Source organism: Megalobrama amblycephala, linkage group LG13 (assembly GCF_018812025.1).
Source record: "Megalobrama amblycephala isolate DHTTF-2021 linkage group LG13, ASM1881202v1, whole genome shotgun sequence".
NCBI classification, from domain to species: Eukaryota; Metazoa; Chordata; class Actinopteri; order Cypriniformes; family Xenocyprididae; genus Megalobrama; species Megalobrama amblycephala.
Genome location: NC_063056.1, coordinates 3329261 through 3347041, shown reverse-complemented (window position 1 = coordinate 3347041; position 17781 = coordinate 3329261). Strand labels below are relative to the sequence as shown.

General features: G+C 38.1%; 1 protein-coding gene across 1 annotated transcript in view; it reads left to right on the top strand.

Moving 5' to 3' along the window:
- Window positions 1–640: 640 nt before the first annotated feature.
- grik3 (glutamate ionotropic receptor kainate type subunit 3) overlaps window positions 641–17781 on the top strand; it is a 178464-nt gene continuing 161323 nt past the window's right edge. The window contains exon 1 of the mRNA XM_048153261.1: window positions 641–1206. Within this exon, the coding sequence (XP_048009218.1) occupies window positions 1107–1206 (100 nt within the window). The 5' untranslated portion in view covers window positions 641–1106. The remainder of the gene's footprint in view (window positions 1207–17781) is intronic.

The following is a 17781-nucleotide window of genomic DNA, read 5'->3' as shown; positions in this document are numbered from 1 at the left end:
TGAACTATAAATTTGGAGTTCATTGAAATTAATTGAACATTTGAGTTAATACAAATGAAGGCAATTGGTTTAATAAACAGAAACTCAAAATATTATATTATCTGAACCACATTAATTATTGAAGTTGATTAAAAAAAGAATATATATATATATATATATATATATATATATATATACTTCTTTTTTTTTTCTTTTTTTTACAAAAGGGCGACAATTTATATATTATTATTTTTATATTTATTTATTATTATATTTATATATTATTATATTGTCGCCCTTTTGCTGTAGGTGACAGCTGCACTCCACAATGATCCACATTATCCAGCATGTTTTGAGAATTTTCCAAATAGCATCTTGTGCTTCGATGAAGCAGCCAAGAAATCTGACCTTTAATACAAAGGAGTGAACATGGACAATGTCACAAATATGCTTCCATTTGATTAGTGCCCTAGAAATAGAGCAGAATCTGAATTATTCCACCTTAAATTCACATCATGCATATGCACTTTTTTTTTAAAAAACATTTTAAAATCCTAAAACTTTTTGCGTCCAAGTTTAAATAAAAAAGCGCCTATTTTCAATGCGATCTAACACTTTTGTAGCCAACTGTGAAGGCCAAATATTTGACATTTGTCGAAGCACATCACAATGACCCTGCACGCGCGCGGGTGTTCTCATTGCTGTTGCATTTCTGACAGCACGCACTATGCGAACAGCGCAGCACGGACAGTGTAACGTGAAGCGTTAGTCCCCATCCACGCTGACGCGGGACTCCAGCCCGGTTGTTGCGGCATCAGCGGTAGGAGGAGATACAGAGGGGATACAGGGACTCCTGCAGGCTGATTTCAGCAGCTCAGCACTCGCAGGTGGAGACGCGCACCGATCCGGAGCTTCGTCTGAGACCCGAGCGCGCGCGCACTCACTCACTCACTCTCTCGCCCAAATTAATAAATAAAATAATTAATACAGCGAGCTCGTGTTCAAACCAACTACAATGAGAGCAAATCTGTCGCAGTCAGTCCAATCCTCATATGACTCCCAGCCATTTAAAATTTGATGAGCAGTTTTTGGAGAGCTCTTTGGATTGATCCCAGTGTTTTCCAGTCATGAAGAACAGGAGGGAATATGTGGAATACTGGAGCGCGATTATAGTGGGTCTCTTCTGGATTCACAGCTCTTTCGGGATGCCCCATGTCATACGGATAGGTAAGAGAACGCGTAACGGACACCGACTCTTTAACTGAGCAAACGAATGTTGTCATGAGTGTTCAAAGTGCTCGTCTGGATGAGTTTGCGTTTTGTATTCAATAACTCTGTGGGAAATGTGAATTAAATGTCTTCCACGGACCTGTTTAAGCGCTAGAAATGTAGTTGCGCGTGCATCAGCGTGCCGCGCTTCTTGGGAGCAGATGGTGCTGCATTGATTTCGTGCTTTCACAAACATTTGGAGAGGAATTTGTAACTGTTGAAAAAATGTGGCACATGAAATCAGTGACATTTGGAGAGAACAGTGGCGTTGCGGTATTTCTTGGAAAATCCGCCTGAAAGATAAGTTCACAGTCTTAACAGGTGATCTAGGAAACATTGCGCTGAAGTTTGCCTGGAAACCTCACCTTTACGCACCGTGTAGCCAGACTCAAGGTCCTCGGCAATACGGGGGAAAATAGTGCACTCATGCAACCTGACAAAGAGAGATTTTTCTCAGTCTGAGAAGCTGAAATATGTGAGCCGCGTGGAGACAGGAGCCCAATAAAGATCAATACAGTTTTGTCTGAAGGCAGATCACTTTTGACAAGTGGTTCGATGCAATGCAGAAAAATGGCTCTAAATGTCATTATGAGACATTAACATGTCCAAGCACAGCCTCTCAACTTCCCCCCCGAAAGAGAGGCAGTGCTACATTTGTGCAGTTCAAATAGAGCATTATTAAACATACTCCATTTATACAGCATGACTTTTGTTTGTTCTATATTTAATTCCATTACTGTTTGGCACTAAATGTAAGTGAACTACATGTAGTGATTCTGAAGGATGTTAACCTCCTCATCGATTTGATGTCTTCTTAATAAGGAACATTTTGAGGAATCCGTCTCTTCCGTATGTTCTGGTTCTCCCGCCTCTACGGATGTGATTGATGACTGTGGCTGTGACTTCAATGACATTGTGCTGGAGATTTGTGATTTTTGACAGCTCAGATCTGAAATATTTGGAAACGGAAATGTTTTCTCAACAGCTGCTTTAATATTTCCACGGCACATCTGAAAGAGAAAGAATGTGACAGGTCCTGTGTAGGAACTGACACAGCTGAGTCAAATCTGCTCTTAGAAATGAAATAACATCCTCAAGCAGACAGAACATTGTTAAAATGAAGTACTGTGTCTTTTTTGATCAGAGTAAAGTACCCTGTAAATACGGTTATCAGGATGCATGAGTTCGTGGGAGTGCGTGTATAAGTATCGCCTGTGCGTTTTCCTCGTTTGCTCACCATGCAAAATAAACTAAAATGGGTCTGTGTAAAGGCATTCGTGTCCACCCTGGAACCACCAGAGGGCTTACTGTTCACCAGCGGGTTCGTTTGCCACATCGTGAGCACTGAAATTCATTTGAGAGGCTCGTGTCCGAAGAGAGCAGGCAGGTTGCGGAAGGGAGGCCGTGTGCTAGTTTAAGTGTTACACCATCAACACGGCTTGTGTAATGGTGGGCATCCACGGCAGACATGCCTCCATTGATTTCACTGTTTTTACAACGCACTTCTCAGAGGCCAGATGGTCGATCAAACTCACTCGGCAAGACTGTAAATGTCGAGCGTTTCTGCTGTGCCTGTGTGTTATTAGCTGTTTTGCCCTCCTGCTAGGAAACTAAAACAGGATCCGCTTTGAAAAGGACAATGCCGTGGCTCATTACAGTATTACGATGTTTGTTTGTGGTAGGATTTTGTGAACTATTTAGGTCTGTGTTGTTTGGAAGTGATTTAGCGGTCGGCGTGGTTTGTTTGGCATGTGATCCTGAGAAGCTCGGAGTAGATAAGACAAACATCCAACGTACTGTACATTGTCGCGTATGCGCTTTGAGGTCTGAAATGACCTCAGTAGGGTCATGTGTTTTTGTGCTTTATGTCACATGACAGTCGTCCAATCACTGCAGATCCAAAAACAGCCTTCGAGGTCAAACTCAATGGGTTTTCAATACCCAGCTTGACTTTTCAGTCTAGTTTGGATTCAGTGCTGTCACTCAACCCTTTCAATATCGTTCAGGGCAGCTGCAGCCTATCAGAATCCACTCCGGTTTTGGCTCGGACAGCTTTGGATCGCATCCAAATGTCACTGCAGAGTAGTGCATATGTCTTGAAAAATAATGACGAACTCTCAGGAGATTTGTGCTTTTTTAAAATCCTAATTTTAGGGAATTTGTCTTGTGTAGTGTGGCTTTCAGAAAGGAACAATTGAATGAGATTTGTCAATGTTTATACGCATCGTCTTCGTAAATGTTGTGTCTTTTGGGTATTTCTTTAAGAGAAGCTTGTGCATTTAGGCAGTCTCATCTGTTGTTCAAGAGTACGATTAATGGAATAAATTTAATGCCTTTAAATGAGAGAATCAGCGCCAGAGGAAGATTTATTGAAAAATCAATCGCTTTATCTACCTAAGAGTTACAGTGCTTCATTATGACCAGTTAATCAATCTCACACACAGTTATATGTCACTTATATATATATTTTTTTTTTTGCCTTTTTCCTAGAGAGAAAGTTTCACATATGCTTATACAAAATGTCTGTAACAGAAGATAATGTGAAAATGTGCAGTATGTTATGTTATTTAAAAATGACCTTTATGTAGGATGATTCAGTATATATATATATATATACACCATACGAAGTGCAACTTTAGGTTACCTGAACATTACATTTGGAAAATACTAAAAACAGCTCTTCTTTTTCTTTTCCCTCGCAAATGGCTGTTTTATACACTCTAAAAATGCTGGGTTAAAACAACCCAAGTTGGGTTGAAAATGGACAAACCCAGCGATTAGGTTATTTTAATCCAGCGGTTGGGTTAAATGTTTGCTCAACCTGCTGGGTAGTTTTATTTAACTCAACTATTGTTTAAAAATGACTATATGGCTGACCTAAAATAAACCCAAAATTGTTGTTAATTATCCAAAACTCCCAAAAATGTTGGAAATTAAAATTCAGACATAATTACTACACTGATTTTTTTTTTTTTCCATGTTTTATCACATTTTTTCTTTTGTCAAATCAACTTAATTAATATAGTTCAAATAACATAATATTTTGAGTTTCTGTTGATCAAATCAATTCACCTTCATTGTATTAACTCAAATTTTTAATTTCAATGAACTCAGCCGGGTAACTTACTTTTTTAAGTTAAACAACTTTTTTAAGAGGCAACAATAATAATCAAAATGTAGACATTTATTAGTAAGCAATTTAATAAATGTGTCTTGTTTAATTATTATTCATTAAACCTATTAATAAATGTTCATTTATTAAACCTATTAATAAATGTTCATTTCCAACATAGTTTGAATTCATTTCATACAGTCATTTTTAAACAATAGTTGGGTTCAATAAAACTACCCAGCAGGTTGTTCAAACATTTAACCCAAACGCTGGGTTAAAACTAGCCAATCGCTGGGTTTGTCCATTTTCAACCCAACTTGGGTTGTTTTTAACCCAGCATTTTTAGAGTGTATAGTAGAGACTCTTACACTAATTTAAATCACATGGTCTGCAAATCCACGCCATCTTCAGGGTATAATGTATTTGACATATTTAATGGTGCTTCATATAACAGTATCTCTGCACTTTGGTGCTTTTCTTTTCTTTTTTTCAATTAAAATGCTCTTCACATTAAAAGCATAGTTTCTGAGGCTTGTGTCTCCTAAACATGTTTCAAGTGTGCTGAATTCCCGTGTGACAAAAGAGCACAGGAGGCAGAGATAAATTTCTAAAGAAGCTGACAACAAGAATTGCATCATCGGTATAAAATGGCCATCAGTCGCAGAGTGAGAATGAATTTTTAATTTGTGTGCAATTTTAATCCATAAGCTGTCGTGGGCGAGCTTAAACGCAATTCTTCCAGCAGAGACCAGAGGTCGACGCGTCGCCGCTTTGTGTACGAGTGAGACGCGGTGCGGTGCACGGAAGGGTTCGAGCCCAGTGCACACGTTCTTTGATGTCCGCTGTTGTCTACTGTAGCAGAGATGCGGAGAGACAGCGGCGTCTCACACAAACAAGACACACACACACACATACATACCGAAATGCATGTGGTCGGTACACACGCACACAGCTGTCTGATTTCACTGAAGCTGTTGTACACGCGCTTCCATTTACAGAGTCAGCACACTTATGGCCTGCCGATTAGCTTCAGTGCCGTTAATGAGAGCGAGCAGATGTCGGTTTTGTTCGCATGGAACCCTGAATCAAATGCTCCGTACTCTCTTCTCTCAAATCAGTGTCACTCTGTTATTCTGAAGCTAAGATCTACTTAAAGACCGACTAGACACACACTTGCACGTTTTCACATAAATTCAATATGTACACAAAAGATTTGAATGAAAAGGGAACCAAATGGTGCATAGTGACACACATCATGCGCCATGATTTGATTACATGTTAATGCAGCAGAAAATCTCCATTACAGGAGTTTGAAGCTTAATCTGAAAATGTATATATTATGTGGAGCGTAATTGCAAGAGATTGAGGGTATGGTATGACTTTGACACACTCGAAGCATTGACAATCAAGCTTTTTGAAAAGCAGACATGGATTGATCCTTACAAGCTTTTTATCGCACTTTTATTTGAAGTCAAAAAATCAAATAAATGTCAACCTCTGAAATGACTTTCCTTTTTGACTGTCACCTAGTCCGTGCAGGCTGTTGGTTAAATCAGAAATAGGCAAAGAGCTATTATTTTATGCTAATGTTGTAGGTGCAGTCTTTTTAAAATCTTAGCAATAAGATAAAGTGAAGTGTGAAATTTGTGCACTACCAGCATCGTAATTGCATTCAACAGGTTTTACATTTTCAAACCGATTTGGTAACACTTTATTTTAGGGTTCAGTTCTCACTAGTTGCTTATTTGCTGGCATATTCGCTGTTTATTAGTACTTATTAAGCGCATATTAATGCCTTATTCTGCATGACCATATTCTACATGCCATAATCCTACCCAATACCTAAACTTAACAACTACCTTACTAACTATTAATAAGAGTTTATTGAGGCAAAAGTTGTAGTTAATAGTGAATGTGTTCCCCATACTGAAGTGTTGCTGAAAAATATGTAGTCGCACCCCAAACTTACGCCATTTGAGCCAATGTCAGCTTACGAATCGAATGGCTTCCCCTGCATATTAAGGTGGGGTAGGAGAAAGAATTATATTCTTATTAATTATAGTAATTATATATATATTAAGTGGCCTTTACTACTATGTACTTACATCAAAAAATAAGTACAATGTACTTATTGTGTTCATATTGAGTTGCAAAACACTTTTGCTGCTATTGAGGTGGATACGGGTAAGGTTAGGGACAGGTTTGGTGGTATGGGTAGGTTTAAGGGTAGGGGTAAGGTGTAAGGGATGGGTCAACAGTGTAATTATAAATGCAATTACAAAAATTAATTACAGATGTAATTACATGCAGGCGGTTTTAAAATATAAATACAATGTAAAAACATGGATGTACACAATAAGTGCATTGTATCAAATGATTAATTTAAATGCAAGTACATAGTAGTTAAGGCCACTTAATATAAAGTGGGACAAAAAAGATACGACATCCAAAGTATGTAAGGTAGTACAACTAGATCTCTTTTATTGAATCCAAAAGGTTTTAATTATATTTTGCTACATATAAAGCTATTTTAAAGATTTTGAAGTGTCAAAAGGTCATTCTGTTTAACCTTCCAAAGTCCAATACAGTCTTTTCATTTGTGATTAAAATATCTTGAAATAATAATATAAAATATCTAAAATGTAATAAATATATATATAGTTTTATTCTGGCATGATTTTATAACATCATATATCAACATAGTGCAAAATGATATTAAAATTATGTGTAGAAGTCGTTGCTTTGTTATGAGAAAGTATGTCCGGAAAAATGAATTTCATTGATGTCATTCGGAGTAACCAATATAATTTTGGATCAAGTCACACGGCCAGTATCATGTGACAGGATGTGACATCATTCAGACACCTGCAAAGGACCACATGGTCGTGAAGTAAATTAACTAACTCTCTTTTAACTATTTGAAAAATTCATGTTTTCACTTGATCATACGCATGTCCAGAAACATCAGGTCATTCGGTACAACCACTATAAAACATGGAAAATGTTGTAATATTTTAAAAACTTGTACTAAATATAAAATGTTTGATTGTCCTTTTGCTAGCTAGCTAGATATCAGCCTGTTAGCACTGTATGAAAATATCGTCATTCGGTAAAACTGAAATTTTGGTTAAACCGAATGACTTTTTTGGTGACAAATTTTGTCCATCTTGTAAAAAATGACAAAAGCAGTGTTAATTGATTATAAAAACCACATAATCTCATTGCTAACATTTAATAAAATTTCAAAATGAATTATATCTCTATTATGTTTTTTTACACTTTTAGAAACCTTATTCAGGCATTGCACTCAAAAGTGGAGGCATGTGAACATGAGTTTGCATTGGTGGATTTAAGTGCACTAAATGACTGGAGAAGTCCTGCATACTTTATGTCACAGGAAGCTTTGCGTTTAACCAAGGAAGGCACATACTAAAAGGTGGTCTGGAGCTGTTTTGTGATCACTCTGCTCTATCTCCATTCAGAATCTTTCATTTCCTCACTAGTGAGGAATCATGGAGCGAAAGAAAACACAAACTTTCAAAAAGCCCACACCTCGCTCCAGGCAGATACATTCCCTGCTCCACATGAATTCAGACAAGCGGATTGATACGAACTGTGAAACGTTCCAGTGCTGTTCAGCTCTTAGAATGTCGCTCAGCCAATCAAACACTAGTTTTCCCTTACAAAAGTTTGTTTTATGAAGTATACTTAAGTAAAGTTCAAGTATATTTAAGTATACTTTATGTAGTAATATCAATGTACTTGTAGTATACTTGTAAGTGTACTATTTCAGTGCTACTTGGGACTAAATTAGCTTACTGTTAAGTATACTTTAAGTGTAACAGTAGTAAACTTTGAGTACACATTTTACAACTACGTTTTTCATTTGTACTGTAACTACACTAGAAGAGAAATTATACAGATAGTTTACTAGATAAATACTTGTAGCACGATTTTAGTTTATGACAGTATACTCTCACTAGTTTAGTTGGTTTATACTTCAAGCATACTTGTAAGTTGTCTTTAAGTGAACTTAACATCATACTTATAGGACACTACCAGTGGACTACATAAAAACTCACATACACAGAATTAGGAACATATTTGTTTTCTTTATACAAATCAATATTTTTAAACAATGTAAGTTTATACGACAGTAGCTAAAACTATAAGCTACTCAATCAAAAGATTAAACACAACTACAAGCCAAGTATACTTAGAATACTTAATTACTGTATACTTTTAAGTACATCTCGATCAAAAGATTGAGTATAGGCCAAATATACACTCTAAAAAATGCTGGGTTAAAAACAACCCAAGTTGGGTTGAAAATGGACAAATCCAGTGATTGGGTTGTTTTAACCCAGCGGGTGGGTTAAATGTTTGCCCAACCTGCTAGGTAGTTTTATTTAACTCAGCTATTTTTAAAAAAATTACTATATTGCTTGCTTAAAATGAACCCAAAATATGTTGGAAATGAACATTTATTAATAAGTTTGATGAATAATAATTAAACAATAAACATTTATTAAATTTCTTATTAATAAATGTTCACCTTTTTGATTATTATTGTTGCCTCTAGTAATTATGTGCCTGATTTTTAATTTCTGACCTATTTTGGGTTCATTTTAAGACATTTTTTAATCAACAGTTGAGTTAAATAAAACTGACCAGCACGTTGTTCAATCATTTAACCCAACCGCTGAGTTAAAACAAGCCCATCGCTGAGTTTGTCCATTTTCAACCCAACTTGGGTTGTTTTTTACCCAGCATTTTTTAGTGTAATACTGATAGTTTACTAGTTAAATACTTTTAGCACATTGTTTTAGTTTATGAAATTACACTTTGAAGTATACTCTCAGTAAACTACTAGTTTAGCAGTTTTATACAGCAAACATACTTGTGAGTTGTCTTAAAGAGAACTTAACATCATACTTATAGTACACTACCAGTGGACTACATAAAAACTCACATACTCAGAATTAGAAACATATGTTTTCTTTATATTTTCAAACGATGTAAGTTTATACAACAGTATGTAAAACTATGTGAAGCAAGTATTTAATAGGCTACTCAATCGTAAGATTAAACACAACTACAAGTCAAGTATACTTAGAATACTTAATTACTGTATACTTATCTTATTTTTAGTTTAAAAGAAGTATATTAATAACACACTTGAATAAAATTATTTTTTGTAAGGGTTGAGCTAGCACTTGCTTCGTTCTTTCTTGCCTCGTATTTGCCTATAAAGGTCATAGAAAGACAGCCAGCAGTAAATAGAGACGACATTACAACGGTCGCACGAGAGTGAGCTAATTCACTGACACATGAGGTCTTCCCTTTCACCAAGAGCCCTCTAGTGTTCTCAGAACAGATGGTGTTTTCATATCACACGGCAAAGTGTGTGCTCCACAGCACTAGGTCTTTCGGGAACATATGTTCTTTATAATAAATAATAAGCTGACTAATCTTACACCGATACAACCGTACCTCTCCTTGGAGGGCTAGATTCAAATAATATGCCAGTACTCCATGATCTCATCAACAGAAACGGTGGGCCGCTGTCCCTGGATGTGTGTGACCTTCCGAATATGACAGCTCTCGGAAAAACACATAGCTTGTCAATGTAGTTGTTTTCTCCGTCTCGCTCTTTCAATCTCACTCTTGCTCTCCGTTACTCTTTATTTTTGTTGTGGGAGGTGCTAACCCAGCAGACAGAATCAAATTTCATGTCCACCCATTTGTCTTTATTACGAGCCCCTGTCTAACGCATCCGATTCCCACTCACTCCTGTCAACCGGCCCCTGCTGGGAAAGTCAAACGGAATTAAACCATCCAAACGGGAAAAACCTGTATGGTCTCAGGTCCCAGCGGCACGACGAGATACGACCGTCCCTCAGTCATGCGAGTGACCGGAAGAGCGCTCCGACCGAACGCCGTCGACTAAATATCTGCTCTGACTCGGCTTTTGAGAAGCAGTGAAAGGAGAAAGCTGGAGCCAGACGAAGCTTTTGAGACTCTTATTTAGTTTGTTAATTAGCTCGAACCTTTTGATCCCAATTTAAAAACCTGCCACGTTGCTGCGTTCGCCTCTTTTGTGCATTGCCCGGAGCAAAATAAAACGGAGCCCATTTTTCCCCCTTTGCTTTTCAAATAGTGTGGCATTCAAGTCCTCCCCCTTCACAGACTCCCTCCCGTTTGATGCGAGCTGCCTTTTCTGTCTGCCGACATACCCAGCGCCTGCAGAAACGCACGTTAGTGGACGGATCACCCGTTTCAGCGATAATACAGTGGCGGTCCGTTTCCTTCAGCTTCACTGAGCATTGATGACATTAAGGTATATTGATTTAAATGTGAGGAGGTGGGTTACCCAGCTGGATGAAAGGAAAAATTTACAAAAGACATTCCTTTATTATCTCAATTAGTTCAACTAGGCAGTGAGATTAAATTGAGAGCAAATGGAGACATTTCTGAAGGTTAAGTCTGCAATTTCTTTGGTGTGTGAAATATTTCATACACTAAAAAATAGTTAATTTGTCTAAAACTATGACACACATTTCCCTCTAGGTTGGGAGAAAATTCACAAAAGAGATTCCTTTATTATCTCAGTAGGTTCTAATGAGATTAAAATGAGAGAAATGCTGAAGGTTAGATGTGCAAATATTTTGATGTGTGAAATATTTGATGCACTAAAAAAATAGTTGGTCTAACTTAATAAAATGATGAGTTGAGTTGTTCACATGCTAAAATAAGTTATTTCTTGTCAAGTTAAACCATATTATTGTGTAGTCACCACAATGAAGCACACCACCAAAAAATCACATACAATAACATTTAAAGTCAACATGAAATCAAAATTCTTGCTTCACAACTATTGTTTGTTTGTTTGTTTATGGAATATTGCTGTGTTTTTTATAAATGATTTATCAGTGCACATTATTGTTGTTAAATTCATGTTCCTCATAACCTTGAATCAGAATAACTTCCCCTCCTGCAGCGTGATCTCAAGGGCGGGGCAATCTGTCACTCACATGAGATCCACCAATAGCAAACCACAACCATCCAATCAATTCCCCAGGGACAAAATCAAGCCCCGCCCTACATTTGTACTTGTCCCAGAAGTCGTTTCACTCTGAAATACGTCACGATAGGGAAGAAAAGACTAGCGTAACTTCTGTTTCATGACGATTTTGGTGTCAACATTCACTCCCATGATCTAATCACATTAATCTAATCAGAAATCCACTGTCAATTTGAAGTCAATGCCAGTAAGTGAGCCGATTGTTGGCTGATTACCCTAAAAACCACAGAAAAATTTCTCTGTTTGTTTGATTTTGACCAAGTGGTGGGTTGCACTTTATTTTACAGTATGTGTACTTGGAGTGTACTTACCTAAGAAAGTACTGGGTAATATAAGGTAACTAGTAACAACACAACTAGGTAACAGTGGTGTAAGTTTGAGGCATTGCATCTGTTTGTATTATATCAGACAGGTTCCTGAAATCGTTATTTTTGCAAATTCATTTGGTGACACAGAAATTACACACTTCACAACATCACTACATCTTCGGAAAATATCTCAAACTGTACTCAGATGTGCCAAGACATCAAATTTTGCAATCAAATATGACATTTTATATGACCAATTTATCTGAGCTATGCTATTGACATTTTGAAGCTATGTGTCTCACCTTTTGTCAACTTTCGAGAAACATTTGAGACACTTTAGGTATGAAAGAGCCAAGGAATAAAAAGTTCCTCTTGGACGTGCTCTAAGGCTCGAAAGAAAAGATTTGCTTAAGGAATGCAAAATTTTTATAAGAGGAACCAAACATGTTTTTTTTATCGAAAAACAGCCAACAGCTTGAGGAAAATGGCCACTCATGAGGTTCATGGAAGGAATGGTAACAAATAGATATTAGATACTAGATAGTAGTCGTACCTGGAACTTAACTTGGCCTACTTTCCTAATAGTCTCCTCTTACAACCGCTAGCCTGTGATCTAAAGGCAAGACATGAGTTATTGTGATCATCAGTTCATTAGGACTCAAAGAGGTCTGCGGAGGTCAACCACAGCTTAGCTGAACGAGAGCTTCCTTTGAATTTCTATTGAGTAACAGCTTTTTTCTTCCACGTCTCCTTTGTCCTTCTGAGAATCTACAAGTGCTGTAGAAAGTTTCCTGTTTGTGAGGCATGCACTTAACTATTGTGTGTTTTATAGTGTTTCAATAAAAGGGCTTTGCATCAGATTTGTTCCATTCCCCGAAAGATACTTATTTGAAAAGATCTGCATAGGAAGATGGACTACAACTTTCATAAATGAAGTGCAGTTAGATAATTCTAGGTTTGCTTGAACAACCATTAATAAAATGGCCATTTTTAAAAGCTATCATGTAAAGAGTAACAAAGCTTTTTTTTTGGATCCATCCAGTTTTTCTCTATATACTTCTCTGTGCATTTGTATAACATGAGAGATTGAAGTAGGAGCGGAGAGAGTTGACCTCAGATATAGTGGTGGTGGAGGTCAAGAGACCCACGAGTCCCAGAGCATCTCAAATGGATGCTTCAAAGAAACAGCACTTTGCAAGTGAAAAGAGGGTGAGATGTTATATAAGTTACATACATGTATTGCTGGAAAAGAAGTCACTGGCAAGTACATTCAACAGTGTTGGACCTGTTTGGTCAAAAACAATAAGAACTTTGCTTGGAGTCTCACTTTCTGGCCTGTTATTGTTCATTGTGCAACTTAGGCAGTTTTTTATGCCTTTGCTTGTAGGAAATAAATAATAAACTGCAGATTAAAAGATCACCAGCACTGTAGAGATCCAATAAAAACAATTCCCTGCATGGAAATGGACTGTGTTGAACAATAAGTTTGAATACAGAATGATGGTGAAACAGAATAATTAGCTGAATTAATTACCACACCGTTCATTGATCGACATCAGATGTGAACTTGGGATCATGAAATTTGCATGAATACACACAGTTGGCAATCAATGGGTATTATTTAACTTTAAAAAGCAAGATAAATAAATATTCATTCTACTCCAGTTCGCAATGAATTTCGCAATGAAACAAATGCTGTTAATTTGCCCTGCATTGTTGTGGTTGCACTGGTTTATTCATCATGATAAATGGTTTATCGCAACACTCTGCAACTGAGTTTTGTAGGTAACATTTAAGACTACTGATGCACCTCATGAAAACTGTATACTGAAATTATTTATTACTTTGAGAGATGCACATTTAATCTTGGCATGTCTATACATTGTGCACTAGCTTGTAAGCCACTAACACAAAGCTATTACTGAACCGTAAGCCAACAGCTAGTACGGGAAATGTCAGGGGTAGTGTAGAGTCATTCAGGCAGGAGATGAGAGCAGCAAGGTGAACTCTGATCTGGGGAGCTAAAAGATTACCAATAAACAGAAGAAAACAAGGGCTTTTGCTGCCGCCCTTGACAATAATGCGACGTCTGGACTTTAAAAGGTACCGCATACAGATTGGACCACTATAAAGCTCAGAAACAGCAATGTTTTTAAATGCCTAAATTGATTTGGTTTTAAATGTCATGAACAGCCAAACAGTTCAAAAGGAAAGCAAACACAGATATTGTTATAAATATGACGTTTTTCATATTCAGATTCATCTTTTGTTGTAGCAGGCATTCATTTAGCTGGTTGAATTGGTGGTTGTGAGTTATGTGCCTTGGGTTATAAAAAAAAGTAGACCAGTGTATGTGTCTGCATTTGCGCACTTGTCCATAGTGGTAAAAGTCATTATCCACACATGAACACGTTAAAGTTTCAGTGATAAATCATCGGTTGTGTTTGACATTAGTTCACTCCAGGTTGTGGGTCTTAAAAAGGATGAATGAAACCCTGTGATTGAACAACATGAAACGAAGCAGTGATTGAAAAGAAAGAGGCACGTCTAGGCCAGGGGACAATCAGTGGGTCTTTGTGCCGTTTTCCCAGCCGGTAATGACATCTGGAACGCCTCGTGCATAGAAATAGGCATTAGAGCTCGGGCAGAATCCGGTGTGGCTGCAACTCTACAAAGATGACAGAATCCACACAGTGAGCGTCTGCGGGATGGGGCCTATTAGAGACCGAGATCTGTTTGAGCTGCTGACAGACTTGAAAAGAAAGACTTGAGAAGATATTACCTCCAATTATGGGGCTTCCTGACCAGTGTGATCGAGTGGAACTGGGAAGGCTGAGCCCTTTCATACTCTCGACACGTCAACTTGTTTTTCCAGAGGTCTCACGATGATGTAGAATGGCTTTCTTTCCTCATTCCTTCATCCTTCGATCTCCACATCCTCGTCCTCAGGCCTCTCATCTCTTTTTTCTTAAAGATCAGCGATGCAGGGCCGAGCGTTTCAAAGTCCTGAGAAAAACACCCCACATTCTCTGAAACGGAAAGTGTTTTTGTGGGGGACTCAACGGTGAAGTAGACCTCATCCTGTCAAATTGCAAATTTAATCCTATCCAGCATGTGCAAATGGTTGTAATCCCCACTGGGACACAATGGTCTGTTCACTACTCATCCAACCCCTGCCTCATCTGGCTGGATTATAATGTTTCTATTTGAGTAATGATTGCCAATTACACATCTTTATGTAATGGCCCTAATGCCACTTGGGTCTTTCCTATGCAGGGTTCAACAGAACAGACTCAAGAGCATTTTTAAGGACTTTATCAGTAGATGAAACATGGAAATGATTATCACCCCCTCAATCAATCAACCAACCAACCAATAAATCAATAAATAAATCAACCACATAGCTGACCAGTCAGTCAACCCCAGGTCTGTGACATCAGTGCTACAATTAATCAACCTGTGAATCAGTCAGTCAGTCAAATAATCAATCGCCTGACCACCCAAAGAGTCAGTCAATCAATTAGTCAACTAACCAACTCAGCAACCACCCAAACTACATTACCAACCAGTCAGTCAATCCCAGTAATTCTGGCCTGTGACATTAGTGGTTGAGTCAGTGAGTCAATCAATCAATCAATCACTCAACCATCCAATGAGCCAATCAGGCAGTCAACTAACCAACTCACCAACCACCCAAACTACTGTACCAACCAGTCAGTCAATCCCAGTGACTCCAGTCTGTCACATCAGTGATTCAGTCAGTCAAATAATTAGTCGCCTGACCACCCAAAGAGTGAGTCAATCAATTAGTCAACTAACCAACTCACCAACCACCCAAACTAAATTACCAACCAGTCAGTCAATCCCAGTAATTCTGGCCTGTGACATTAGCGAATTAGTCAGTAAGTCAATCAATCAATCAATCAATCAATCAATCACTCAACCATCCAACGAGCCAATCAGGCAGTCAACTAACCAACTCACAAACCACCCAAACTACTGTACCAACCAGCCAGTCAATCCCAGTAACTCCAGTCTGTCACATCAGTGATTCAGGCAGTCAATCAATCGCCCAACCATCCAACGAGCCAATCAATCAGTCAACTAACCAACTCAGCAACCACCCAAACTACATTACCAACCAGTCAGTCAATCCCAGTAATTCTGGCCTGTGACATTAGCGATTGAGTCAGTGAGTCAATCAATCAATCAATCAATCAATCAATCAATCAATCAATCAATCAATCAATCAATCAATCAATCAATCAATCAATCAATCAATCAATCAATCAATCAATCAATCAATCAACCATCCAACGAGCCAATCAATCAGTCAACTAACCAACTCACCAACCACTCAAACTACTGTACCAACCAGTCAGTCAATTCCAGCATCTCTGATCTGTGACATCAGTTCCTGACACTATCAGGCTGAAAATACCTTTTTCTGTGATTTTCCAGTAATCTGAGTGGCTTGATTTGTCTCAGCTAGAGGGAATAAACGCTGATTGCCTTCCCCAGGTCTTGATGGCAAGTCAGAGTGCTCTCCCCTCAGAAGGAACGCGCTCCTCTGGGGACTGATTGGCTTCTTGGCCCTTGCAGTGCTGGCTGACATGTTAGCTGTGTAGCGCTGGTACACCTGACAAAGCCCTCATGATTGGAAGACTTTCTCTGCCCTGCCGAGCCTGAAGTATATCAGTTCTCTTGTGTGAATTTGCCCCAGTTCACAAATGTTGCGTCCATGGTAGATTATCAAAGGGTGATAGATGTTTCACCCGGTGGACTCCTGACAATATTTGGTAAGATGAAGAGATGAGTTTGTAACGGAATCACAGGACAGAAATGACATGTCCTGCGTCATGTCATGCTTCACACAGAGTTTGGACCATCAACTGTTTGCTTTGGTTGGTTGGGTGTTTTACAGTACAGCTTTCATTGTGTTGCATATTTTTATAGCAAATCAAGCAACGTTTTTCGTCAAACAAAGGAGGGAATTAACTGTACAGTTATACCATTTTTGCACACTGTATTTCACTGCAAAACCTAACTGTAATCCAGTTTAACCAGGTGCTAAATGCGCTGAAATAGCGATCCACCAAGTAAATATATAAATAAAGTAATTCTCATTCTATTCAGCGCAAACATGCCTCATTTCTATGTAAATTAGGCTTGTTATATATTGTGCCTTATTCACAAATCTCAGAACTAGTTTTCTGGCATAAATACAATTTGCTATAACCACCAACGGAACACAAGCAGTAAACTGAATTTCATTTAAAAGAGACGTTTGTGTACAATTTCTATTGATCATGGCAGCACTCATTCATTAAATGATGGAAAAGAGAGTTTTAGGCATATATCCAGATGTAGACGACTGCACTGAAAGCATTTCAAAGAGCCGATTCAGGTGCTCGGATTGCAGTGGGGGAGTAATATTGTAGTGTAATGTGTTTTAGTATTGCACTTTGATTATTCCACGGTTAAAATGTTGTTTCAGAAGTTGTTTCAAATGGAAAACGTTCTGTTTTTAATAAGAATTCTATTTTCATCGCAATTCCATTATGACGCCAGGGTCAAAGTCTTGCTGAATTTCAAAATTGTGACTCTTTGGTCCTGTTTACACCTGGTATTAAGATGCATTTTGGTCGATCGGATCACAAGTAGACGACACTAAATACAGGTATAAATGGGTTCTAAAATGTTTTAAGCTTGTCCACTTTCGACCACTTTCAGAGGTAGTTAAAAACAACCGGATTGCTTTCATAGTGTAAACGCTCATGTAGTCAAATGGGTTCAAACAGCGCAAAAGTAGGCCTACTCTCCACCTACTGACCTAATGCATAAACATTATGGGATGTGCTAACCAGACGGGATTTAAACTTTGTCAGCTGGAGACCCAAGTTTGATGTACCAAGCACAATGTTCTCTCACCATTCCTGATTTCTAATACTCACTCACAGCGTTCAGCTGGTTTTGTGGCTGTCAGAGCAGAAACAAAAGCTGATGCTCTCCATATGTTTTTCTGTAGT